Source organism: Ochotona princeps, chromosome 33, assembly GCF_030435755.1.
Source record: "Ochotona princeps isolate mOchPri1 chromosome 33, mOchPri1.hap1, whole genome shotgun sequence".
Classification (NCBI taxonomy): domain Eukaryota; kingdom Metazoa; phylum Chordata; class Mammalia; order Lagomorpha; family Ochotonidae; genus Ochotona; species Ochotona princeps.
Window position 1 is genome coordinate 4,045,235 of NC_080864.1, and position 25,237 is coordinate 4,070,471.

At 64.4% G+C, this 25,237-nt stretch overlaps 1 protein-coding gene across 3 annotated transcripts; it reads right to left on the reverse strand.

Moving 5' to 3' along the window:
• Positions 1 to 53: 53 nt before the first annotated feature.
• Positions 54 to 24,683, reverse strand: SBNO2 (strawberry notch homolog 2). 3 transcript variants are annotated; one of them, XM_058658084.1, is made up of 32 exons: positions 24,555 to 24,683; positions 16,630 to 16,848; positions 16,303 to 16,376; positions 16,031 to 16,142; positions 9,659 to 9,820; positions 8,215 to 8,298; positions 8,018 to 8,114; positions 7,751 to 7,905; positions 7,530 to 7,663; positions 7,325 to 7,415; positions 7,053 to 7,196; positions 6,458 to 6,575; positions 6,238 to 6,343; positions 5,886 to 6,039; positions 5,254 to 5,430; positions 5,009 to 5,106; positions 4,714 to 4,796; positions 4,153 to 4,344; positions 3,895 to 4,064; positions 3,608 to 3,739; positions 3,310 to 3,445; positions 3,116 to 3,228; positions 2,950 to 3,021; positions 2,745 to 2,853; positions 2,544 to 2,618; positions 2,228 to 2,371; positions 1,405 to 1,499; positions 1,237 to 1,329; positions 1,021 to 1,152; positions 844 to 920; positions 564 to 754; positions 54 to 470 (listed from the first exon to the last, which is right to left on the reverse strand). In XM_058658084.1, exons 2-32 carry the CDS (start codon positions 16,723 to 16,725, stop codon positions 82 to 84), a joined length of 4,005 nt encoding a protein of 1,334 aa, XP_058514067.1. In that variant the 5' UTR covers positions 16,726 to 16,848; positions 24,555 to 24,683; the 3' UTR covers positions 54 to 81. The 3 variants fall into 3 exon arrangements, with proteins under 3 accessions (XP_058514067.1, XP_058514066.1, XP_058514068.1); XM_058658083.1 differs by lacking the exon at positions 24,555 to 24,683 and adding an exon at positions 23,701 to 23,816; XM_058658085.1 differs by lacking the exons at positions 16,031 to 16,142; positions 16,303 to 16,376; positions 16,630 to 16,848; positions 24,555 to 24,683 and adding an exon at positions 11,448 to 12,010.
• Positions 24,684 to 25,237: the final 554 nt, after the last annotated feature.

Genomic DNA, 25,237 nt, shown 5'->3' on the forward strand with positions numbered 1-25,237 from the left:
TGAGTTTGCAGCTCCCGCAGCCACGCCTCACGGGTCCCGGGGTGCGGGGCAGTGGGGCTGCCCCCGCGCCCGCGCGGCTGCCTAGGAGCTGGGGAAGGGTGGGCTGAACTGGATGACGCTTTGGCGCTCGGGGGGCCCTGGGGGTGGCGCTGGCGTGGGGTGCAGGGAGCGCAGCATGTCCTCCAGCACCTCCTTGAAGTTGATGTCGCAGCCCTGGGGCGTGAGCCCTGCCGGGTCGGCACCGGGCATGCACTCCAGCGGCGGGAAGGTGAAGCGAGGCGGCGGCAATGGCAGGGGCGGCGGTGGGCAGGGCTCGGCCGGCGGGCTGTAGGTAAGGTCCAGCACCTCGCCGGGGCCACAGGGCAGCTCAAGCGGCCCCCGGGCTCGTGCCATCCTGCGCTTCACGTCGGCGTCCATGCGCTGCAGTTCCTGCAGGACGCGCCGCACACAGCCCTCTGGAATCTTGATGCCTGTTGGGGTGCAGGTGGCCATCAGGCGTCCTCAGGGCGTGGAATGGGGGTGCCCCAGGCCAGGCTGCCCGGCCACCACCTCTGGGGACTCACCCACTTGCTTCTTCTGGTCCTTGGTGCGGAGACGCACAATCTGCAGATAGCTGCTGCTGCTGACGTCGGCGATGACGGCAGCCACGCGGCCCCACACACGCAGCAGTGCCCCGCATAGCACGTAGTGGTGGCGCAGCCTCAGGCCCAGCACACACTCCTTGCCCTCCTGCACTGGCCGGCAGCGCTGGTTCCTGCCACAGGGATAAGGTTCTGTTCAGCGTGCCCTCCACTGCCTCCCCACACCCCCGGGGCGGCCACCCCATGTCCCCCTGCCGCTCACCAGACCATGTGGCTGCAGTGGGTCAGCGAGAAGGCAAAGCCGCTCTCCCAGGGCTCCCGGGCTTCCTCTGCAGGAACCTGCGGGAACGGGCCAGGGGAATGGCATGAGGCACAGCGCAGGCATGGCCCACAGGTGCGTGCCTGCCACATGCGCCCCCCACCCTCACCCCGTGCCTACCCGGTGGAACTTGCGGCAGAGGCTGTCCAAGGTCTCCAGCTGGCTCTGGCGGCCAATGTTGGGCTTGTAGATGGTGAAGTGCTTGCCGCGGCTCTGCTCGGCCAGCAGGCAGCTGGGCTGGCTCCCTCGAACCTGCAGAGTGCATGGGGTGGTGAGGCGGGGATCTGCCCTCCTGGAGGGCCCGTGTGCCCGCGGCAGGGGAGAGGGGGCGGTCACCTTGTAGGACAAGTAGAAGCCGTCATAGGGACCCGTGAGCTCCAGGGACTTGGCCAGCGCAGCCTCCCACTTCAGGCCGCGGTCCACGCTGATCTGCCGGGCACAGGCAGGTCAGCTGGGGTGGTGTGCATGGGTACAGGCAGGGAGGGGCTGGGCGCTCCTTCTCACCTTGTACAAGACTACCTGGCCATCCTGTGGGTGCCCAGGGGCCAGGAATACCTGCTGGCTCTCCTCATAGATCTCCTCAATGCCGGGAGCCAGGTCTGGGGATGTGGGGGGGAGGGGGAGGGCATCAGGGGCCTTGATCCCTCAGCTCCATTCATGCCCGACCCCAAGTGCACGTGGGGACTAGAGTCAGCCCCCCTGGCCATCGTCTGTCACTCTGCTGGTCATAGGCAGGGTCCCCATGACAGCCAGCGGGGACCAGGCTGATCCCGGGGACCCTTGCTGCTCAGTGGTGGCCATCACCTGGGGTCCCCTCTCTGAGTGGGGTGCTGGTGCTCCAAACGGCCCAGCTCTCCACCCCCTGCAGGCACTCCTGTGGCACATGTGGGTGGGGCATGGGGGATGGCAACTGGTTGTTTGGGGCACATGTGAGTGGGGCCAGGGAACTGGCTGTCATGGGGGGTCTGTGTGAGGGGGGCCAAGGAACTGGCTGTCATCGGGGGCCCGTGTGAGGGGGGCCAAGGAACTGGCTGTCATGGGGGAGTCTGTGTGAGGGGGGCTGGGGAACAGGCTGTTATGGGGGGTCCGTGTGAGGGGGGCCAAGGAACTGGCTGTCATGGGGGAGTCTGTGTGAGGGGGGCTGGGGAACAAGCTGTCATTGGGGTTCCATGTGAGGAGGGCTGGGGAACAGGCTGTTATGGGGGGGTCCGTGTGAGGGGGGCTGGGAAACTGCTGTCTTGGGGGGAACTGGCTGTCTTAGGGGGAACTGGCTGCAGTGGTTCTTAGGGTGGCACCCCCCCAGCCGGGCTCGGCTGGCATTGCTCACCCAGGATGCCCATGTCGTACTTCCCCTCCTTCTTGTCGGCGGCGATGAGGTGGTCGAAGGTGTCAGAGAAGTACTGGAAGAGTGCGTTCTGCTTGTGCACCTCCAGGCCCAGGATGCGGTTCAGGAACTTGGGGATGGAGCAGTCTGGGGGTGGGGTGGGGCAGAGCTTCAGCCCAGGCCTGCCCACAGTCCTGCCTCATGTGGGCGGGTCTTCAACCCAGCCCCCGCCTCCGGGGGGGGGCAGAACGTCAGGGCAACCCCACCTCCTGGGCACAGAGCTTCAGCCTGGCCCAGCCTCCTGGGGAGCTGACCTCACCTCTGTCCACATCCAGGCAGCCTGAGCGCAGCTCCCGCCCACCGATGCCGACAGACAGCAGGCCCTGCTTCATGTCTGTGGTAGGGTGAGGAGGGGTGTCACACTGGGTCCCTCCAGTCCGGGCAGGCCACCTGCCCTCTCCTACAGCAATCCAGTGCCACCCCCTGCTGTCACAGGACAGGACACAGCACCCTGGCTCACCCCTGAAGAAAGCAGCATCCCCTCCCGGGTAGCTCTGGGGCAAGGGCACTTTGTTGTCCGTCTGGTTCAGGATGGTGGTGAGGACACAGCTGAGGGCCCGGGCTCCATACTGGGTGGGGAGAGCAGGCCAGGTGAGATCTCCTCAGCCCTGAGGTCAGAGTTCCCTACCCTGGGGTCAGAGCCCCCAGCCCTGTCTGCCGGGTACCTTGTTCTCGAAGTTGTACTTGCTCAGGTCGCGGGACTCGGTGGCACGGCGGTCCCCATGGGTCAGGGCGCCCTGTGGGTGGGTGGGTGGCGATGTCTCACAGATTGCCTGGGTTCTCCCTGGCTCCCGCCTCCCTCAGCCCCAGCCGCCCTCTGGCCCTGCTCACCAGACTCTCCAGCCGCTTGGCCACAATGGAGGCGAACCTGCGCTCGCCAGCCAGCTCTGAGATGAGGAAGATGTACTCAGGTGCCGAGACCTGGTTGGACCTGTGGGTGCGGCCTGGAAGCGGAGTGTGCTGTCAGGGACAGGGAGCCTGGAGGGCAGCCTGGCAGAGGGACAGGCTGGGGAGGGCGAGCTCACCAAACTGCTGGATGGCACGGTCAGCACTCCAGGGCAGCTCCAGAGTCATGTGCACGCGGCGGCGCTGGTTCAGGACCCGGCGGTCGGCTTGGAGGGAGACACCCGAGCTGGACGCCTCCGAGATGATGGCCACCAGCTGGGGCAGTGACCGGTCAGCAGGGCGGGCCTGGCTACCGGGCCCCTCCGTGCCCAGCTCAGCACCCCGCCATGGACCACTAGGGAGTGAGGGACAGAGGGAGGCCTCCTACACACGCCTGTGCGCCCCTTCCCGCCCCACTCGGGCCCCCAAGGCCCCCACCTTCTCGCCGCTCATGAAGCGCTGCTTCTCTCGGAGGTTCACGTGATCGATGGACAGGCCCTGCTCCGCCCGCGACTCGAAGGCCACCGTCCCGTCGGGCCGGGACACCACACGGCCCTTCCTGCCGGTCATCTGTGGCCAGAAAGGGCAGCCAGGGTTACAGGCTGTCAGCGTGGCCGGCCAGTCGGGCGCCTCACCCATAAAATCGGCTTCTCTCTGAATGGCGCAAGACTGTGCCTGGCACAGGCGGGGACCTAGGGCGGCCAGCAGGGGGATGCCGCACCCACCTCAGCCACTCGCTCGGGCCCCCCGAGCCGGTCGATAAGCTCATCCAGCGTGTTGACCGGCAGCTCCCGACCCAGAGCCCGCACTTTGGCCAGCAGGTCCTGTTTTAGCCGCTCCACCCGCTCCAGGACACCAGGGCCCTGGGCATCTCTCTGCAAGGAGTACAGGGGGCCTGCGGGGACAGGGTCAGGTGGCCGTTAGGCACAGTGAGGTTTGGGATGAGGGTGGCCAGGGCTGGGGTCCCTCCCCCCGGGCCCCACCTCGCTCATCGGCAGCGGGCCCGGTGGCATCCACAATCACCACGTCGTCATCCACCAGGGACTCGGGAGAGGAGTTGAAGTCACTATCCAGGCCGCCGTCTGACTCGGTGCTACTATCATCGCTGATGCGGATCACGCCGCATACCTCCAGTGCTGGCCGGGCAGCCTTGGCCCCACGGCCCCGCGGCCGCCCTGTGAGGCAAGGCCAGGGCTTGTCTCTCGCTGCCAGAGCCCCTGGCCTGCAGACTTTCCCCCCCTTCAGGATCCAGAGCCCACAAGTGCCCCAGGACCCAGAGTGAAGGGACAACAAAATTGTCCATGCCTACGCCCTGGCCCAGGCAGGTGCCGGCCAAAGGAGGGAGTGCCCTAGGGGGACCTGCTCCAGGGGCTGACACATTGTCCCCGAGGGCCCGTGGATGCTGGCTGGCCCTGTGCTCCTCTGCTGGGAAGGACTCACGGTGCATGGGTGTGGGACTGGGCGTGACCCCATGGGCTGGGGTGCAGTGGGCTGGGGTGTGACCCCATGGTCCAGGGGTAGAGCAGGGAGGGGCGTGGGCTTACGTCTCCTCTTGTTCCCCACTCCTCGCTCGCGACGTCTCCTAGCTGAAGGAAAGTGCTTCTGAATGAGTGACAGGAAGACGCCCCTGCCAGTGAGAACCAGTGAAAACCAGTGAGAGCCAGCGAGAGCCAGGGAGAACAGGGTTACTCCAGCAAGGGCAGGCCCTGGGCCAGGAGGGAGGGAGCCTAGGACAGGCCAAGCAGGAGATGGACACCCAAGAGCCTCCCACAGCCACGGGAACCTCCCACAGCTCCCCAGGGCCGAGCGGGTGACCCAGCAGATCCCCTGTCCACTCACTCGGCAGCAGAGACAAAGCAGTCCAGGTGCCCGTCATTTTCGTCCAGCACCTCACGCGTACGCGCTTCGCCTGTGGACTGCAGCCCGATGACCACGCACTGCAGAGAGCAGGGATACAGCTGTGAGCAGGGCTCTGGAAGAGGGACTGCCAGCTTCCCACCCAGGAGGGGCAGGCAGGGAGCGGGGACACAGGCTGTGAGCCCGGCTCTGGGAGGAGCAGGCACAGGCAGGCCTGGCTCACTGACCTTGTCGCGGGCCAGCTCCTCACGGGCCAGCTCCACCAGGCGGTGCACCTTGGCGGCAATGCACAGGTACTTGAAGAAGCGCTGGTGGGCCGACCAGAACTGACCCCATAGTGACTTGCGGGACTCCAGGCCGGTCCAGTCGGCGGCCTGCTGGAACACGGCCAGGGCCTCGGCCCACTGCAATGGCAGGGGACAGGCTGAGCTGGCTGTAACCATCACACATGGGGTGGCATAGTGCAGGGCCCAGCCGGCGGGGTTGGAGCCACACCCAGGGGGTACTCCTGACAGAACTGGGGGGTGGGTTCAGGGATGCTGCTCCACCCTCTGTGGAACTCAGGGCAGACGCTGGCTGAGTCCCATCCACAAAGAACCCCCAACACCCAGGCAGGGATGGGGCTCAAGGGCTTCCCCTGTGCAGGAAACAGCATGCAGGAAGTTTGGCAGATGGCCCATGCAATGTGGATCCCGAAAATACAGGCACAGTTTATTCCTGCATCAGCAGGTATATGTACACCTCACATCCCCTACTGTTGACCCTGGGCTGTGATGGACAGGCAACAGCCCACGCTGGCTCCGCCCCTGGGCTGTACTGGACAGGCCCTGGCCCCCTCTCAGGGCAGCCCATGGCTCACCAGCAGAGCTGCCCGGTTGTAGACACGCTCAAAGGCAGGGGGCAGTGGGATCTCCTCGATGCGGAAGGTGACGCCTGAGAAGCTAAGCTGGCGGGCAATGTACATGCCGCTGACCTTCATGTCCATGGCTACGATCTCCATGGCGCCCACACCCCTGCAGAGAATATAGGCCTCCTGAGCCCACTGCCCAGCAGGCAGGGATGGCAGGGCCATAGGCCCCCTGAGCCCACCACCCAGCGGGCTGACTGCTGGCAGGGACACAGAGCAGGCCTTGGTGGCCACAGCGAACGCCTTGGCTGAGGTGGGACGGAACCCTGGGAGCCCTGGGGGTGGGGGTGGGGGGGGACCTCACCTCTTCTCAATGGCATGCAGGAAGTCGTCAAAGGTGCGGAAGGGCGTGCCCTCCCCCCAGATGCCCAGGCGGCTCATGTAGATCATGTTGCGGGGCTCCGAGGCACCTGTGCGGAGCGTGGGATGTGGCCTCAGCTCCCTAGCTCCGCCAGGTCAAGGCAGGGGCCCCAAGGCCAGGGAAAGAGGCAAGGGTGTCAGAGGGGAGGCCCTGCAGGGCTGACCTGTGGCGCTGGCATACACCACCCTGGCTAGCGGCAGCTTGTTCTGCAGGTCCAGGACAGCCTTGCCCATCTTGGTGGAGCTGGCGTTCTTGGCCTTGTGACACTCGTCAAATATAATCTGGGGCAAGCGTGGGTTAAGGAATGTTCTAGGACACTGTGGGCTGGTGAGACCACACGTACAGCTTCACGCACACATACAGCCGCCAGTGAGGAGTCGGCGGCCTCTCAATCCAGGGGTGGCTGTGTTCCCATCACCTTCACTTGTCCATGTGCAGTGACCCCTGGAGGAAAACCTTGGGCACGGCCCGTTGTACAGTAGGGGGGGATGTACTTGTCACTATGGCAGTAATACCGCAGCAGGCACTAGGGGGGTGTGCCCTGGGCGAGGGTGGCCCCAAGACATGGTCCTGTACTCCACTGCATGACCAGACGCCCAGGCCCCACCCCAGGAGGTCAGGGTATAAGGTGACCAAGCAAGGCACATGGGAACCCAGGACAGAGTACAGCCTGGAAGACGGGGCCCCTCCCCGCCACCCCTTCCAGGCTGCCATAACCAGCTCCTCCCACCACGATGCCCAGCCCCCGGCTTGGATACGACGCCATCAAAGGCCTCCCCGCACCACTCCAGGATCTGCCGCAGGCGCGTGCGGTGCTGGCCACCGGCCTGGCTCTCCCCGATCAGGGCTGAGTAGGTGGCGAAGAGCACGCCTTCTGAGGTAGTGTTATCACCATACTTGATCTGGGGATAGATGGGGTCGGGTGGGGTGGGGTGGATGGGACTCAGTTTACTCCCGCCCTCAGCTCCGAGGCCCTGTGCAGCCCCGCCCCGGGACTCCCAGCAAGGTGGTAGCGGCCGGCACCCCCTACCTTGCTGAGCGCATGCACTGCGATGCCCGGGGCCTCAATGTCCCGCAGGTCACGCTCTGCATCGTACTTGAGGTCATTGGAGACACTGAACCTGGGGGGGAGGGGGGCGGCTCAGGTGCGCAGCGTACCCCTGCTGCCCCATGCAGCCTGGCCCCTCCCTGCATCCCCCTGCTGCCCCCCCTGCATGCCCATGCCGGCCACTCACCACAGCGCCTTCTTCCTGCCCCGTAGGTGGTTCTCCAGGATGATGCCGGCCACCGTGCGGCCCTTGCCCACGCCGGCGCCATCACCGATCAGGAAGCCGGCACGCTGCCCGCTGGGAAGCAGGACCTCATGTTGCTGCAGGGAGTGGGGAGGCAGGGGGCAGTCAGGACCCACATAGGGTTGGGGGGGGTTGCTGGACCTGCCCCTCGGGCGCCAGCTCACCTGGCAGGCGTAGGTGATGGCCTCGAGCTGCAGGGCCGACAGAGCGCTGCTGTCCGAGGTGGGCAGGGCCAGGGTGTAGGTGACGTCGGGCGGCGGCACGCTGGAGAGCGTGCTGGTCTCCACCACACGGTCCGGGTGCTGCCTCCCGAGCTTGGCTGTGTGACGGGGATGGGCAGGGCTGTAAGATCCCGGCAGGGGGGGCCCATGCCCAGCCAGAGCCCACGGGGGCGGGGCAGCGCGAGTACTGTGGGGGCCTGGGCTGCTCACACTTGGAGGGCACATAGTCTGCATAGGTCTCTGCGTGGCCCAGCTCCTCAGCTTCTTCCTCATCAGCCTCCTCCTCCTCCTCCGGCTGCGTCTGTGACTGGACACAGGGCAGAGGTAAGAGTCCAGGGCACCGCCCTGCACCGTGCTGCCCGGGGAAGGTCCCTAGGCAAGCCAGGGAGCCTTGTTGGATAACTCACCTGGTAGCTGACGAGTAGTGGGGTGTTGGACAGGGCAGGTGCAGGGTCCTGAAGGCTGGAAAAGGCCACACTGGGCGGGAAGAGCTGGGGGGACGACAGGCAGTCAGTAGTGGCAGGGCCACAGCATGCCCTGGGCACCCTGTGGCCAGCAGCCTACTCTCCCACCTGCTCCTCCAGACTGTACCCGGTGAGTACCCAAGACAGACCAGGTCCCTGCTGTGTTCAGGAGGCCCCCAGGAACAAAGGCCACAAAACCAGCAGATCACCCTGCTAGTAAGCAGGCTGCAGCAGCCCCTGTGGACAGATGGCAGGCCGGGCAGTGCAGCGTGCAGCACACCCAGGTCATGACCACCGGCCCGCTGAAGCGTGGTCAGGACGCTGCCTGGACACTACATCGGGGGCTCCGGGAATCCTGCTAATACACACCCTGAGGGACAGCAGGCGCCAGCCTGAGTACTGGGGTCCCTGCAGCCCATGACCCTGTGGTGGGGGTCCTGCTGTTGTGACCATTTGAGTGAGCAAGCCACTAGATGGAAATTCTGTGTCTTTCAGATATAAAAATCGACAAAGAAAAAAAAAGAACTGGGGGGGTCCCCTGGGCCTTGTTGGGGGTGAGTAGTGCTCACAGGTGCTGTGGCTTACAATGGCCAGGACATGGGAAACAGGGCTGTGATGGCCAGCAGCTCTGTGCTCAAATTCCACCTCTTTTTTTTTTTCCCCTCAAATTAGCAAAAAATAAACAAACAGATGCGGCCGAGTTCCGGGAAGGCTGAGTCAGGCTTCCCAGCCGGGCTGGGGGCCTCAAGTTTCAGGCACCCCCGCGTGTCCACTGCAGATGGCCCAGCCTCGCACCCTGGGCGCCTTGTGTCTCCTGGAGGGCCCTGCAGGTCCCAGACAGGGGGCAGGGGGCCTGGCATTGGCCAGGCCTCCCTACTCTGTCTACCCCTGGACAGGCCCAGCTACCCACAGCCTGATGGAGCCATGGTGACCTCACCCACCCACCTGACCAGCACATGGCCAGCGCTGGCCCAAAGTCCAGCAGGCTTTAAATGTGTCATTTTGTGGCCAGCACATGCTGTCTCCGTGGCCTGTCCCTCCTGGCCCTGGTAGTGCCGCCGCTTGGGCTCAGGCTTGCACTTGTGGGCCCATGGAGATGCCCCCCATCATGCTGGCCCTACTCACTCTGGGCCAGGAGCACCTCCAGTCTTGACACCCTGGCGTTCCTGGACAGGCCCAGCATCCCCCGGGTCCATATCTAACTTGGCTTTTTTGTATCTGTGTGACCAATAGCTGTCCCCCCGCAGGGCCAGCTTCGGCTCTGACCCCACACTCAGCAGACCCTGAGCCCCCTGCCTCATGCATCTGTGATGCCCCTGGAGCCCCCCTGAGCGGCCAGCAAGCTGGGGCAGGCCCACCAGTAGATAGGCCTGGGGGGCGCACTGACCTTGTCCTGGGTGGACGAGGAGGTGCTCACATCCCAGATGGTAGGGACTTGGCTCAGGCTGTCCACTGGCAGGAAATCAGACGTGTCCACTATATCCGACAGTGAGTCCACCGATGAGGACAAGATGGAGGCGGTGGATAAGTCCTCTAAGTAGGAGGGGTCCTGGGGGACAGACCAGAGGGGCGGGATGAGTGGGGACGCAGGGGGATGGGGTGGAAGAGCGGGCTGGTAAGCGAGGACACAGAGAGGGCCGGAGGGGCAGCCAGTGAGTGGACACCCCAGGTGGACAACACTTGGCCCAGGCACACGGCAGCCCTGAGCAGCCAGGAATGAGGTGAAGCGTGGAGGGGCCCAAGAATGTCATGAGACACAGACACACAAGGCCACATGACGTGGGCTCCATGGACAGGAAGGAGTAGGGGGCGGGGTGACTGCTCTCGGGGACAGGACTGGTTTTGGGAGATGGAATGTTCTAGAACTACAGAGCTGAGTGCCATGAGGATCCCCCTAAGGTAAGGAGAGCAGCCATGAGGGGCAGCAGCAATCAGCACCCCCTGGCGGGGCACCTGGAGCAGCCCCATGGGTTGATCACAGACAGGCTGCAGCAGGGGGAGGTTGCTGCTTTCCCAGTCTGTCACCCCTGCTCCCCTTGCCTGGTGGCTGCAGCCTGGCACTGCCCTGCCAGCCACGGGAGGCGCAGCCCACAGGTGTCCCCTGTGCCTGGCCACCACTGTGTCCTACTCTCATGCCTGTGGGGGGAGCAGAGGGCAGCAGGCAGCCCACAGTGCGAGGGCCAGCAGCCTGAGCCTCCCCTCACTTCTCTAGCCCCATCTGGTCTCTCACAGTTGGTGGCGAGTGCTGACTGGTGCCTCTCAGCCCCTGGACATAGGCAAGGTCCCAGGAGAGGAGGCAGGCAGGGTTCTGTAGCGGGTCTGGGGTGGAGTGGGGGGCGTGGGACGAGGAGGGGACAGGATCTGGTCCTGGGTGGAGCTGGCCTGGTATGTCCTGCGACCATGTTGAGGGGCCCCCCTGCCTCAGGCTACATACCCTGAGCTCTCAGTAGGGGATGAGGGTGGGAGGGAAGGGGGGCCACTAGGCGTCCCATTGTGGCACTGCCCCCAGCCTAAGAACAGGAGGACCATGACAGGTCTGGGAGACCCCCACCAATGTTTTCCTCCCCAAGCCCCCTGGCCAGTGGCAACTGAATTGTCTTAGCCCCCAGGGGCCAAAGGCAGGAGGGGGAATGGTGTAGCCTGAAGCAGGGTGGCTGTGTGTGGCCACTGGGCAGAGCCCAGTAGGGGAGCAGGCAGCTGGCCCGAGGCTCCAGGTGAGCTCCCAGATGCAGCACCTTTTGCCCTGGCCAGGGGCCATCCCCGCCTCGTTTCAGTGGTCCAACAGGACAGGAGGCAGCTGCAGCACCGGGTCCCCTCACTCCCACCCCCCCCCGCTCCAGGCTCCTTTACCCCTGCCTGTGCTGAACCCCCCCCCCCCATTTCCAGGATGTCTGGGACAGGTCTCCAGGCTTGGCAGGGGGTGGACACACACCCTGTTCTGGTCCTGGCACCCCCAGAAGCTGGCTGCACTCCCAACCTGTTGGGGTCCCACCTACGCCATTCCTGCCCCTCCCCTTTGGTGTCCCCCAGGGGACCCGAACACCACCCCACACCCCCAGCTTAGGGCTGTAGCCCCCCTGCTCCTGACGCCCGGGGCTGGCAGGTCGCAAGTTCCTGAAGTTCCGCCACGGCGGTGGGGGGACCCCTCCCAGGCTCACTCCCGCCCGCGTTGCTACCTTGCTGAGGGCTGCGAACTGTAGCCAAAATTGCAGCTGGGACATGGCCGAGGAGCGTGGGGGGCTGCGCCGGCTGCCGGACAGGTCCCCCTGGCAGAGCTGCGGGCAGCAGCTGCCTCATGACCACCGAGCTGGTGGTGGTGGCGGCAGGAGCGGCGGCTTGGGCTGCATTTGCATGTGAGTTTAGTCACCGCGGCGCGCGCCTACTTCCTCTAAGCCGGGGCTGACTTTCAGGAAATGATGCCTGCCTGGTAAGTCAGGGCGATTCCTGGCAGGCAGGGCGATTCCTGGATGGGGCGGAGGACAGTCAACAGAGCCTGGCCCAGCTGGGCGCGCCCGCGGCACCGCAAGCAGGCACATGGCCCAAGGGACGGGGTGAGGGGCGGGAGCAAAGAGTTACCCCTGGCCCATCAAACTCCTAGTTTCCCTGCAGCAGTGTCTGAGGCTGGCCCATCCCAAGGGCCCTCTCTCTACCCTGCTCCCCAGGGGACCTCTGGCGGGGTCCTCTTTCCCACCTCCCTGTCCCCAGCATGGCTATACAGGACTCCGGGGCTGATTTCATGGGACAGGCAGGCAGGACTTGGGGGCGGGGGCACAGGGGACTCCGATCTGTCCTTTACCAACCACTGGAGCAGACCTGACCCAGAAGAGGGAGAGGGGTGTGTTCTGGGGAGCCTTCCCAACCCCCAACCCTTGAGATACTACAAGGCATGACCCATGGACGCCAGCTAGGGCAGCCCAGGCCCTGCCGGCAGTGGGGCAGGGGTGGGAGTGAGCTGGCTGCCACCCAGGAGCCCAGAGACATGTGTCCAGGCCTGAGGGGGCAGGGATTGCAAAGAGAGCAGCATGGGGATCCGGCTGAGGCCAGCACAACCCACTGCCCCTACCCCTCCCTACAGGGATGACAGCGCCACCTGCCACACAGCCCTCCCCTGCCTGCCCTGGGACCTGCGCTGCGTGCCCCCAGCAGCCTGGAGCAGGGTCCACCTGCTGGCAACGGGCACATATGGCATGGTCCACACACACGGGGACTTTAAGGGGGTGAGGGGAACGTTCTGGAAACTGAATGGTGATGATGGTTAAATTGCTCTGCAAGTACTGTTGTAACAGGGTGGATTTGGAAGTTTGTGAAATTTGTCTCCACTTTACAAAGAAGGGGCAGGCCCTGGGTGCAGGCTGGGGAGACCTGCACAGCCCATACTGAAGTCATCTTGGAGTCCACAGCCACCCCAAACCCCTACTAGTGAGCCTGCAAGGCTGTGCCAGGGACCTGGCCACCTGGGCCCTGCCACACGGGGTGGGGACCCCAGGTGCAGTCCTGGCTCCTGGCTTGCACCTGGCCTTTTGCAGGCATTCAGAGAACCCACTGATGTTAGCTCTCTCTTGCAAATGGAAAGGTGAGAGAGAGAGGAGAGAGACACAGGGCAAAGGCAGGTGACCCTGCCACCTGGACTCGAGGCGCTGCCCTTGGAGTAAGCCCAGAGCTGGGGAGCTGGAAGGGGGGTCTGTTTGCCCAGAGGATACACCTACAGCACTCCCACCTGGCCCGGGAGCACCTTGCCCACTCCGAGCCCTAGATCAGCTCTGTCCCTGGGCTGGGGACAGCGCCGAGGATCGGGCTGCTGTATGCTGTGGCCCTGGGCTGGATCCAGCCCACTCTAGCTGTGCTGTGGCTGCTGGGGAGGACGGCTGAAGGCCAGCAGGAAGGTGGGACAACACAAGGCGAGGCAGGACAGGGGGGCAGGAGGTACCCTGAGCAGAGGGGGCGGGGTTAGACATGGGAGGCTGACCACTGCGGGTCCGGTCCAGGATGGACACTGTGGCATGGTTGGGTCTCACTTGCCCATGAGGCGGTCACTCTGGCACAGGGCTGGGCCACAACAGCAGCTTCCTATCAGAACTCCCTGCTGCTGCCGGGAACCAGGGGGCATGCGAGCCGGGCCCCTGCTCCTGCAGAGCAGTCGGTAGATACCACGGTCCTGCACTCTCCCACGCTGTGAGCTCAGCCAGGCTTCCCAGAAGCCCCGGGCTGGCCGGCAGCCTCGTTCCCGGACCTGCTCTCCACTCAGCGCTGCAGCCCTGGGGGACGCTGGCGGGCAGGGGAAGAGCGGGGCGTGAAGGGAGGTGGCTGGCGAGCCCTGCAAGGGCAGCGCCCACCCTGGGGACCAGCAGCAAGGACAGGCCCGTGGGACATGGCCACGCCCTCAGCGGGCCCCCCCAGAACATCTTAGTGACAGGTCAGGAGAGGCCCAGGGTGTGACGCAAAGGGGAAGTACAAAGGACGCCTCTAGTGGGTAGGGTGTGTGGATGGAGGGCAACTGGGTGTGGGCGTGGCACCAGGCCCAAGTTGGTCCACAGAGAACCTGCCCAACTGACAGTGCCCATGGCTCTGCAGCTCCACACACCTGCACATCCATACCTGCACCTACACCTGCAGGTCCACACCTGTACCCTCCCCACCTTCAGTTCCACACACCTGCACATCCACACCTATACCCCCACCTTCAGCTCCACACACCTGCACATCCACACCTGTACCCTCCCCACCTTCAACTCCACACACCTGCACATCCACACCTGTACCCTCCCCACCTTCAACTCCACACACCTGCACATCCACACCTGTACCCTCCCCACCTTCAGTTCCACACACCTGCACATCCACACCTGTACCCTCCCCACCTTCAGTTCCATACACCTGTACATCCACACCTGTACCCTCCCCACCTTCAGCTCCACACACCTGTACCCCCACATTCAGCTCCACACACCTGTGCCCCACACCTGCAGCCTTCTGCTCTGGACTCCCTACTGGGCCTTCCCCCCACGCCCGAGCTGTCCAAGGATGCTTATCTGGTACATGAGAGTTTGAGGCTGGCTGGTAGGCCTGCACCACTGAGCCCACCATCCTAGAGAAGTAGGCTGAGACAGGGCTGGGCATGCTGGGGGCATGCACCCCCAAAGCCAAGGATTCTAACAGCATGGAGCAGGTCGTGGCCAGCACCTGTTACCACACAGTGAATGCTTGCGCACTCTTACTGGACACACAAAGGGCACCGACACTGAGCCATGGAGTACGGGTCACAGAACGTGGCTGTGGGTACCAGTTCCAGTTCTGACTGCTCCACTTCCCTCCAGCTCCCTGCTTGTGGCCTGGGAAAGCAGTGGAGGACGGCCCAAAGCCTTGGGACCCTGTACCCGTGTGAGAGACCCAGATGGAGCTCCGGGTTCCTGGCTTTGGATCAGCTGTTCTGGCTGGTGCAGCCAGCTGGGGAGTGAACCAGTGCATGCAAGATCTGTCTTTCCCGCTCTCTATAACTCTGCTTTTCAAATAAAACAGAAAACCCCCATGACTGGTCCGCTAGGAAGGAGGGAGGGAACAGACCAGCTCGGCTCCCTGACAGCAGGACGACAGCACAGACATGGCAGTTTGTCCTGCCCCAGGAGTAGACCCAGCATGGCCTCTGCAGGCCTCCCGGGTCGGGGGAGGGGGGGAGCAGTGACCACACGCACTCCCAGGGGTCGGGGTTCCAGTCGTCAACACAAATTGCTCAGACTGCCTGGGCAGGACAAAGGCGGACACCTGCTGTGTGACAGGTGGGTCCAGGCTTGAGGCAGCCAGGGTGGAGAACCCAGGCACGGCCTTCACCTGGCGTCCTCTGGTACTGGAGCTCTGTGCCTGGCATGGGGCATGGACAATGGGGCACAGTGCCCAGGGGAGCTGGCTCCCAGGCCAGGCTGAGGTGCCCACTATGCCTCCATGGGCAGTCACTAAACAGGAGGAAAGACGGGGATGGCAGGAGCGGTTCTGCTCTCCTCTCACAGGCCAGGGCCATGCGGGAAGTGGCTCAGGTCAGTGGCTGTGGACACGCTTCCCTCCCAATGGACACTTCCTGCCTCCACCCCCACGCAATTCCAACACAGCGGGAGGTGGGACTTCCCGCAAGGACTTGCACCCTTTGCACTCTTGAGGGGTCCAGTCCAACCTGACACACACCCCTCCTCCTTTCAGTCTCTAACTCAGCCCCTTGAGGATTCTGGGGGGACCTGGTCCCTGTCAGCCCAGCTCCCACAAGACCAGGAACAGACAGGATTTCCGGGCGCCTAGCTGGCCAGGACACAGCCATACTCTCGGGTCTGACTCCTGGGGCAGGAGCATGGTGGCTGGCCCAAGACCACCAGGAAGTGCCTACAGTGACAGACGGGAGGCAGCCAAGCTGGGGGGCACCAGGTGCTTGCGGGCCAAGGGGCGTGGCAGCCCGGCAGGTGTTGGCAGTGGGACAGGGCCCAGGATGTGGGCTGAGTGCCCCACAGTGAGAAGGATGGATGGATGGGGAAGACAGGCCAAGTAGGTCATGCTGTGGCCAGCACTGGGGGCTGGGTAGCGGCTTCTGACATCCACCCACCATGGAGGAAGGGTAGGCCTGGGAACCAGACACCCATACAGGGGTAAGGGGACACCATACACGCATAGGAGGGGGCTGGCTAGGCCCAACCCGACGGTCCTCAGGCCTTCAGGCACTGACCCAGGGCAGGGCCCTGGCCACCACAGGGCGGGCAGCACGGCATCTTCACCCTCCTACCTGAGCAAAGTCTTCGCTCTTCGGCAGGAAGCTGGAGGCGGAGGCCACGGGGCCATAGCTGGTGTCCGAGCAAGGCTGGCCTCCGAGGAAGGGGGTGGAGCTCGGGAACAGGCTGGAGGGAGGGACGGCAGGCAGAGGAGATGGGGGTCCCTCAAGGAGCCGGGTGGGAGTGGGGCAAACAGACCCTGCCACGGTTCAGCCCATGTGACTCCTCCGGGGGGGTCCCCACAAACAGAGCCCAAGGATGCCCTCCCATACTCCCAGACACTCACTGGTTCTCGGGGGTGTAGGCCTGGGAGAGTGTCGGCAGGCAGGCACCCCACCAGGGGCAGTGCAGCTGGGCACTCTGCAACAGCAGGTGAGTGTCAAGTGGGTGGCAGTGGCGCTCCAAGGGCAGGGTGCTCAGGGATGGGGTACTCCAGAGGTGGGGCTGGGCCTAGACGCTCCATGCAGGCCAGGGAGGGGGCGGGGCTCCATGGGCAGAAAGGGTCCAAGGGTGCTTCCCAAAGCAGTGGGGGACACAGCCAGGCACGGGCCAAGGCCACCCACCCTCCAGGGTAGCACCCCCAGAAGGCAGAAGCCCCGCGGGCTCCCCTCACCGGCAAGGCTGGTGGGCTGTAGAGGACACTGCCCGCAGGTGGGGGCTCATGCTGAGGGTACTCCCCGTCCATGGCCAGCAGCCCCACTGCCAGCATTGGGGGGCAGGAGGGGCACGGGACCCCGGCCAGATGCCAGGCAGGGGGCTCCGGGACCCGAGCTGTCTATCTAGGCGTCTCGCGCTGTGGCAGTGGGGGTGGCGCTGGCGGCGGCATTATGTCCTGTGGAGAGATTGGGGGGTAGTGAAATGGCGTGCTCTGGGGCGACTTCCTCACCTATGTCACCTGCCCAGGGGACACCTGCTGATCACCCCTGGGGCTCACCTGTCACCTGTGGGAACCTGTCCCCGTACCCGGTGGGAATGCAGTCTCCCCCGTGAGAGGGAGGGCCCCACTTCTGAGCAGGGGTGTCCTCAGCAGCCAAGGGGGCAGAGCACCGAGGAGAGCTGACCCTGTGCCCGACAGGCTCCGGCCCAAGGCCCCTGAAGAGTCTCAGGCCGCACGCACACAGGGAGAGCAGGGGTAGGCGGGCGGGCCACGTGGGCAGCTGGCTGGCCTGGGAAGGCAGGAAGGGGAGGTGCAGCTGCCACTCCCGGCCCAGCCCCGAGTGAAGAAATCCTTGGGACTTCCAGTAACCATGGCCAGCCTCGCGTCGACGGCTTGTGCAATCACGGGGGCATGGGACGCTGCCCTCACCCCTTACACCCAGTGCAGGCACCCGCCTGGACCCCCGTCCCAGGCTGCTCTGCCCCAGGTCATCCATCTCTCTCTCTCTCTCTCTCTCTCTCTCTCACACACACACACACACACACACACACACACATATCACTTCCTGCTTGATGCAAACCACCTAGACCCCCTGCAGGCCCCACCTCCTGCCTCCCTCGAGTTGGGGTCCCACCTGGTAGGTCCTCACGAAGGCCACACAACTACACCCAACAGGGTGACCACGTGTGCCTCCTTGGTGGCCCCTGAGGCTCCCAGCCTCTCTGGGAACTGAAGCACCAACCCCACGCCCGGAACAGCTCCCGCTGGGGAAAGCTGCTGAGGCCCATGCCGAATGACCGGCAATGGCCCGGTCAGGCTCTGGGCCCTATCTGCAAGCTGTCCCTTGGTCCCCCCACAGAGCCCCTGACAGGCTGGGGTGGGCATGCCGTGCTGGGGCCCCCATGTCCCCCAGGCTCATGCCCCACATTTTCAGGGGACCACAGAAGTCAGGCTCCCGTGTGCCTGGTGGGGGGAGTGGCAGGCAGCAGGGTGGGACAAGGTCGTGTGACAGGGTGGCCGCCAGCACCGCAGAGACAAGAGGAGGCAGGGACCAGGCTGTCACAGCGTGTAGAGCTGGGACACAGTGTGGGGCCTTCCTCGGCAGGTGATGGTCAGCGTTATTCTACCACCCAGCCACGTGGGCAGGCCCCCCAAGCAGAGTGGACATACATGGCGTGGCCTGCGCAGCCAGGAACGGGAGCCAGGCTCTGACACTGACTCCAGGCCACACTCCAGGGGACCCCAATAATGGCAAATGCCCAGAGGAAGTGAATCCATGGCTGCTGGACGGGGAGGGATGTGTCCTCACCCACTGCCCCTCCCATGCACCCCCATGGGCCTGCCACATACCCTTCCCTCCTCTCCTGCCTTCAGCCCAGCTCTGCCCAGCACCTCACATCCCTGCTGTGCCCGCTGTGGGTCAGCACTCCGCCCGCAGTGCTGGCAGCTCTTCGTTGGCTCCACGCAGGCTGTGCTGGGGCGATGCAACTCCTTAGGAAGCGTGCATTCACTCGAGTGACTCACCCTGAGAGTGACTGAGGAGTCAGGGAGCCCCAGCAGGACACCGGGAGGTACCGTCCGCCAGCAGGTGACTCTGGCTGCCTCCAGTGCTTTGCTGGGCCCCGCCCCAGGCGCCCACCACAGGAAGACACACTCCCCCTGTGGGTGTCAGCTCAGGGCTGGCTGCAGGGGGCAGTCAGGATCCTACGCTCCCACCAACAGTGGTGGCAATCGGCCTGTGCAGGCCATGGGTTTCGGGCGTGGGAGGATCCGGGACCCACGGGATGGGGGGTTCCTGCGACCCTGCGTGCCTCTACCTGAGGCCTCTACAAGTCCATGCATGAAAGCCACCAAATCCCGGGCCCAACAGGCAGCACGGCCTCCCTCCTGACAGACCCTCAGGACTCCTGGGAGACGCCCACATGCCCCTGTTCACCGGCCCCAGACCAGCTGAGGGCAGCGCAGGGGGAACCTGGGCCAGGCCGCCAGTCCTAACATTGCATATCAGCGCCTCCCACACTCCCACCTCAAGGGACCTCCTGGATGCCAAGGCGGGAATGGGGAGGGGACCAGGCAGCATCCAGAAACACAGCGATCAGAGCTGACCGCTCACCTACCACCAGGCAGTAGAGATGTGGCCTTTCAACCCATAAATAAAATCCATAAACAAATCTCCCCCATCCCCCTCCCCGCCAGATGCATATATACGTATATAAAAATCAGTGAAACAGGCAGAGTACGAGCAGGTCTTGGCGTTTCGCCAGGCTCTCCTGTTTCCGCCGGGCTCAGCCCTGGCTGTTGCGGCCATCTGCGGAATGAACGACAGAGAGGGAGAGCTTCCATCCACTGCTTCACTTGCCAGATGACCACAATAGCCAGGGCTGGGCCAGGACAAACCTAGGAGCCTTTTCTGGGTCCTCTACGCAGGTGCAGGGTCCCAAGGCTTTGGGCCATCCCTCCACTGCCTTCCAGGCCTCAGGCAGGGAGCTGGATGGGAGGTGGGGCAACTGGGACACACACTGGAACCTATGTGGGATGCTGGTGGTGTGGACTGAAGTGAAACGTAACCACACTATGTGCTCACACACCCACATGCAAGCAAGCAGAGGTGGGGAGGCAGCCCAGTGAGCGCCGGCGTCCCGCCTACCTTTAGATGCTGTCAGGACGAGCAGGCCAGTGGCCCCCTCTGTGCTGTGTCGTCATAGCCTGGGAGTGTGGGAGCCCCACAGAACCAGGAAGGCTGACTCCGTGCTAAGTGCACAAGCCAGACAGGGAGTGTGGCTGGCCACAGGGACAGGACCCAGGTGCCTGCCCAGGGGGCGGCTCCGGGGGGGGGGGGCAGGGACCTCCACCTGCCTACAGCCCCCCATGTGGGGAGACAATTCCGGATCTTACAGTGACTCCAAAGGCCCCCAGGCGCCCGGCCTTGTCCACTAAAGCTCCAGGGAAGACTGGGCAGACACAGGTGCAGGTCCCCCTCCCACACACACCTACTGCTGTGAGGATGGACACACAGCGCCCCATAGCCAGAAGACCCTGGGGCAGACCTGGTGGGAGCCCCTGCTGGCTCCTGGTTGTTTCTTTGCCTAATGTTTGCTGCGTGAGTCCTCCTGGAGGTGCCTGAGGTGGGCAGTACCCAGCACAATGGGTCCCCTGTGGGAGGGCATCTGCCCCTGGTCCAGCACTCTGCTCGGGGAGGCAGCACGTGACAGCTCGCATGCTGGTGCTCCTGCACCCTCCTGGGAGCCATGGGTGTTTGGGGAGTGACCCAGTGAGTCCAAGATCTCTGTCTCCACCTTTCAGAAAAAACGAGCTTACAGGCACCACCCCCCCTCCCAGCCCAGAGCATGCTGGGATCACGTCCCGGAAGCTCCCCTGGCAGCAGAGTGGGCCGACTCCCTGGGAGCCCCTAGCAGACAGGGTGCTGGGGGTAAGGGGCATGGCTGCCCAACATTGGGACCTCAAAGTTCTCTGGAGGTCCCAGGAACAAAGTAACCCTGAGCTGCCAAGGACCAGCAGGGGCTCTGCCTGGGCCCTGGGCAGGCTCAGCAGTAATTTCACAGGGCGGCTGGGCTTGTGTGCCTCGGCACACACAGGAGGCTGGCTCCGAGGGCTGGGCTGGAGCAGGGGAGCCTGGGCTTCTTGGACACACACACACACACACACACACAAACAAGGCCGGCTCCTGAGGGCTGGGGTGGGGGGAACTGGGCTCCTGGGAGCACAACATGAGGCTGGCTCCTGGGGGGCTGAGCTGGGCTCCTCAGGCACACAAAAGGCCAGCTCCTGGGGGCTGGGTTGGGCCAGGGGAGCCTGGATTCCTGGGGCACACATAGGAGACAGGCTCCCGGGACATGCAGGAGGCAGGTTGGGGTGGGGTTTGTTTCTGGAATTTCCAGTTCTGCCACTCAGCCCAAGGTCTTAAGAGGAAAAGGGGATGCTGTCGCCCCCGCTGCCCGGGTGCCCCCACCCTTGCCAAGCTCCAACCCCTGCTGCCCAGGTGCCTCCACCCTCACCAAGCTCTCAGGCTTCGCCCACTGGGGGGGAGTTGGGCCAGACCCGGGCCACAACTCCCTGCAGTGTCTATATGGCCTCAATCCCAGGAGCGAGGGACTTGGGCCATTGCAAACCCCTTGCCTTATGGGGGACATGCGCCGACTGGTGCCATGGGCTCCAGAGCCTTCCCTGGGGGAACAGCTAGGGGCAGAACCACAGATTCCTGCTGCACCCCAACAAGCCTCTTCAACCCCAGGAAATCTCCAACTCCCCACATTGCCCCGAATCCCAGCAGGTGAGCCAGCAGCATCCCCCACCTCCACAGGCCAGCCACATCCCAGGAGAGGAGCATGTGGGTCTGGGTCTGCAGCCCACGATCCCCAGGGGCAAGGACTGGGTCAAGGGCTACTGTCTCACGCCGCAGTCCAGGCCCAGGCTAAAGCAAGACCGCGGATATGACCGGTGAATCTAGGCCCTGACAGGGGAGCCCTTGGGGATATACCCCAAGCACAGCAACAGCAGAGTTGGCTGGGAGTAGCTCCCCAGATCCTGGAACTGCTGCCCACAGAGCAGAGAGGCAAGGAGCCCAGGATGGAGGCAGCTGAGGTCCCCAACCAGGGCGTACCAAGTTGAGGGGGCATTGCACCTGCAGGAGCCCAGACAAGCCAAGGAGCAGGCAGGCAGGCAGGCTTCAGGGCAGGAGATGGCCCAACCAGCTCTCAGAGGCCATGGCGGGACAGCAGCTCAGGCCATTCCCAGCTGGGACACACTGGTCCCAGCAGAGGGCCCAGCCAACACGGCTGCCCTCACCTCCTCCCAGCTGCTTTCACTGCCCAGAATGTTACAAGTGACCTTGGCCCAAACTTGGAGACCATCCATGTGAGAGGACAGTGGCTCCAAAGTCAGCCAGCCCTGCTGACAACACTGAGACATGCTGGGCAAGGTGTCACCCCAAGGCCACAAGGACACACAGCCCAGAAGCATGGGGACACAAGATCCAGAGCCACAGGAACACATGGCCCAGGGCCATGGGGACACAGCACCCAGGGCCACTGGGACACACAGCATAGAGCCACAGGGATACACAGCCCAGGGAAACAGGGACACACTGCCCAGGGCCTTGGAGGCACATGGTCAAGGACCATTGGGACAAAGCCCAGGACCATGGGGACACACAGCTCAGGGCAACAGGGACACAGAGCCCAGGGTCATGGAGACACATGGCCCAGGACCACGGAACATAGCCCAGAACCACAGGCACGCACACACAGCTCAGGGCAACAGGGACACAGAGCCCAGAGCCATGGGAACATACAGCTCAGGGCAACGGACACACACGGCCCAGGGACACAGAGCCAAGGGCCACATGGACATACAGCTCAGGACCCTTCTCTGCCAGATCATCCATCCTTGGAGGGTGTGGGAGGTCACAAGTGGCTTCAGCAGATCCCAGAGCAGGCCCAGGACTTCCAGACTACCTGGTTTCTCAGGGAAACCTCTAGCCTGGGTTTGGGGGTGACAGCCTCCCTGGTGTTCTGAAGCTGGGAATTTAGGCCACCACTAATGGCCCCCAGTGGCCCCTGAGGCCACCCTCACCACACCCAGCTGACCCTGTTACAAGCCAGGACAGCCCCCAACACCTCCCCTGACAGTCCCCGGCCTCCCACGCTCCAGATGGCTCAATGGATCCTGGGCCTCAGACCTCATAGGGTACCACCAAGGCCCACTGGCCAGCTCTCCTGTGCGCAGGACAGCAGCTGGGAGACCCTCACCCCACTCTGCCAGTGCCCAGCTGAGACCCGCCCAGGCCAGCCCCCCCCCACCAAACAGCCCCTTGGTGATCTTCCATGTCCCCATGGGCACTCATGGGAGAGGCCCCTGGGGCAAGGGCCACACCCCCGAGCTGAGCATTCAGCAAGGAGCCCACAGCTCCGGGCTGGAGGACACAGCCACTCCCGGGGCCCTGGATGTCCGGTAAAGGACTTTCTCCTGGAGCCTGCTGCCCCACCCCAGCGGGAGTGAGTCAGTCCCATAAAAATTTACAACCTGCAGCCCCTTGGGCATCCCTGGCCCATGGCCTCTGACCCAGGCTGCGACCCCAGGAAGTATGACACACACACACACACACCCCGAGGCCAGCAGGACACTCCCCAAGTCCCTTTCGGTTTCACTTGCGATCTTAGCTCTTCTGGCTAGAGTCCACTCTGGAGGGACTGGAAGCGCCAGGGGCCGCTGGGCCACTGCCCCGCCACCCCAGCCCCAGCCCGCCAGCAGCACAGCAACACAGGCCGGGCGCCCTCACAGGGCTGTGGCCCTCACAGAGCTCACCACACCACAGACCAGTCCCTTCCCTCCATGGTCTCACCGGAGGTGCAGGTGGGACCCCCCACTGCACTCCTTGGCGTGATGGGCTGGGCACACCCACAGTCTCAACAAGGCCCAGTTCAGAGGGAGCCCGGCCCTCTAAGGGGGTGGAGAGGGACCCCTCAGCCACCTGATCCCACACCGCTGCTGCAGCATCACCCCTCCCAGGACTTACAACTGTAGGGGCACCCTCATGATGCCCCAGGCCCAACCAGCGGGTTCTGACCTCTGACCCTCCTAGGCACCCAGGTCAACCTACATTGCGGGAGCAGGAGCGCAAGGCTGGACCCTCCCTGAGTCCTTCTCCCGACCCCTCTCACATGCACACACATAGCACACACCTGCACAAACACAGACAACACCTGCACGGCATTACACATGTAACACAGGTGCAAGCCACACACATGCCTGTACACACACACACACACACACACACAGCCTGCCGACCTGCTCATAGCCCCCAGGGCTCTCGCTCTCCATGTAGGAGGAAGCAGATCTCCGTGGCTCAGGGTTCAGCAGTGATACTACAACCCCCACCCCAGAAAACACGGAACAAGCTGAGCCCGGCCCACCCCACCCTGGCACCCAGCGGGACAATGTCCTGCAGCCAGGTCCCACGGTGCACACTCCCACCACCACCCCGGGGACGTGCCCCCCACCTGCATGGCTCCCCCAAACTTCAAGGATCAGCCTCCTGGAAGATCAGGCCAACCGGGGCGGGGGTGTCTGTAGCACCCTCAGCCACACACACCCCGCTAGCACCCGCAGCCCTGAGCAGGAAAGACGCTGGGGGGCAGGCAAACCATTCCAGGAAGCCGAGCCGGGGGACGCCCCGGGGGCAGGGCGCAGGGCGCCAGCACCTGGGGGGACACCCCTCTCCCAGGCCACCCCAGCACCCCTAAAGGAGAGCCCACAACCCGCACACCGCGGCGCCCTCTCCCACCCACTCTTGGGGTCCGCAGGGCAGAACCCCCAAGCACCCCAGCACCCCGAGCTGGGCAGCAGCTGGACCAGGGGAGAGGTCAGGGGTCACCACGGACACCCACTCTCAGGTCAAGGGGGCTCCGCGGGGGGTCCCCGGACAAGGGCGGGGTCAAAGGTCAGCGGGAGAGGTCGGAGGTCAGCAGGGGCGGCGGCGTGAGGACACTAGGGGACGGGGGGGGGTGGTTCGCCTCCGCCTCGCGCGGGCTCCGGAATCCGGCACCCCCATCCCACCCCGCGGTGCAGGTAGGCGTCGCGGGGCCGCAGCGGGGTCGGAGCCGGCGCGGGCTAGGGCGGGGGTCGCGGCCGACGCGCCTCACCTCGGACCCGGGTCCGGCCGGGCGCGGAGCCTCTCGGCGGCCGCCGCTCACTTCCGGGTTTCGGGCGCCATCTTGGGGGGCCCGCTCACTTCCGGTCACGCCGAGGGGCGGGGCCCGCTTGTGTGGGCGGGGCCGTGAGTGGTGGGCGGAGCTTCCTTTGTCCCCGCCTCCCGCTGCCCAGCCAGCGTCCGGGATGCTGAGTGGAAGGAAGGGAGGGTGGCTGGTCAACAAGGGTCGTGGGTTCGAAACCCGCCCGCGCTGCACGAGCCGTGTGTCCCTTCTTCTGAGCTCCTGGGGTGAAGTTGAACCTGCGTCTGTATGCGCCGCCCCCTCAAGCTTTGCCCCGCCTAAACCCAAAGCATCCCGGCCAGCCAGCTGTGGGTTCTGCCATGGCACACAAGGCACACACCCCCCCCATCACACACACACATAGAAGGATAGGGACTTTCAGGCTGGGCCAGGGCCTAGTCCTGGGGCACCTGGTGAAGTGTCAGGACTTGCCTCCCTGCCAGGAAGAGGGTGGGACTGGGGTTTGGCACAGGAGGGAAGGTCACTGCCTGAGCCTCCCACTTGCCAAACTCTGGTCCATGAACCAAGTGAGGGCTTGCCTCCTCAGGTCCTCCTCCTGTCTCAGGGTGCCCACCGCTATCCCGGGAGGACAGCTGTCCAGGGGACCCTCAGAT

Excerpts from the sequence above, each read along its gene's own strand:
- SBNO2 (XM_058658084.1), bottom strand. The coding sequence starts at position 16,725 with ATGCTGGCAGTGGGGCTGCTGGCCATGGACGGGGAGTACCCTCAGCAT. Across the intron at positions 7,906-8,017 it reads AGACTATGTGCCCTCCAAGT|CCAAGCTCGGGAGGCAGCAC; the intron begins GTGAGCAGCCCA and ends CCCGTCACACAG. Across the intron at positions 1,330-1,404 it reads GCCAGGTAGTCTTGTACAAG|ATCAGCGTGGACCGCGGCCT; the intron begins GTGAGAAGGAGC and ends TGTGCCCGGCAG.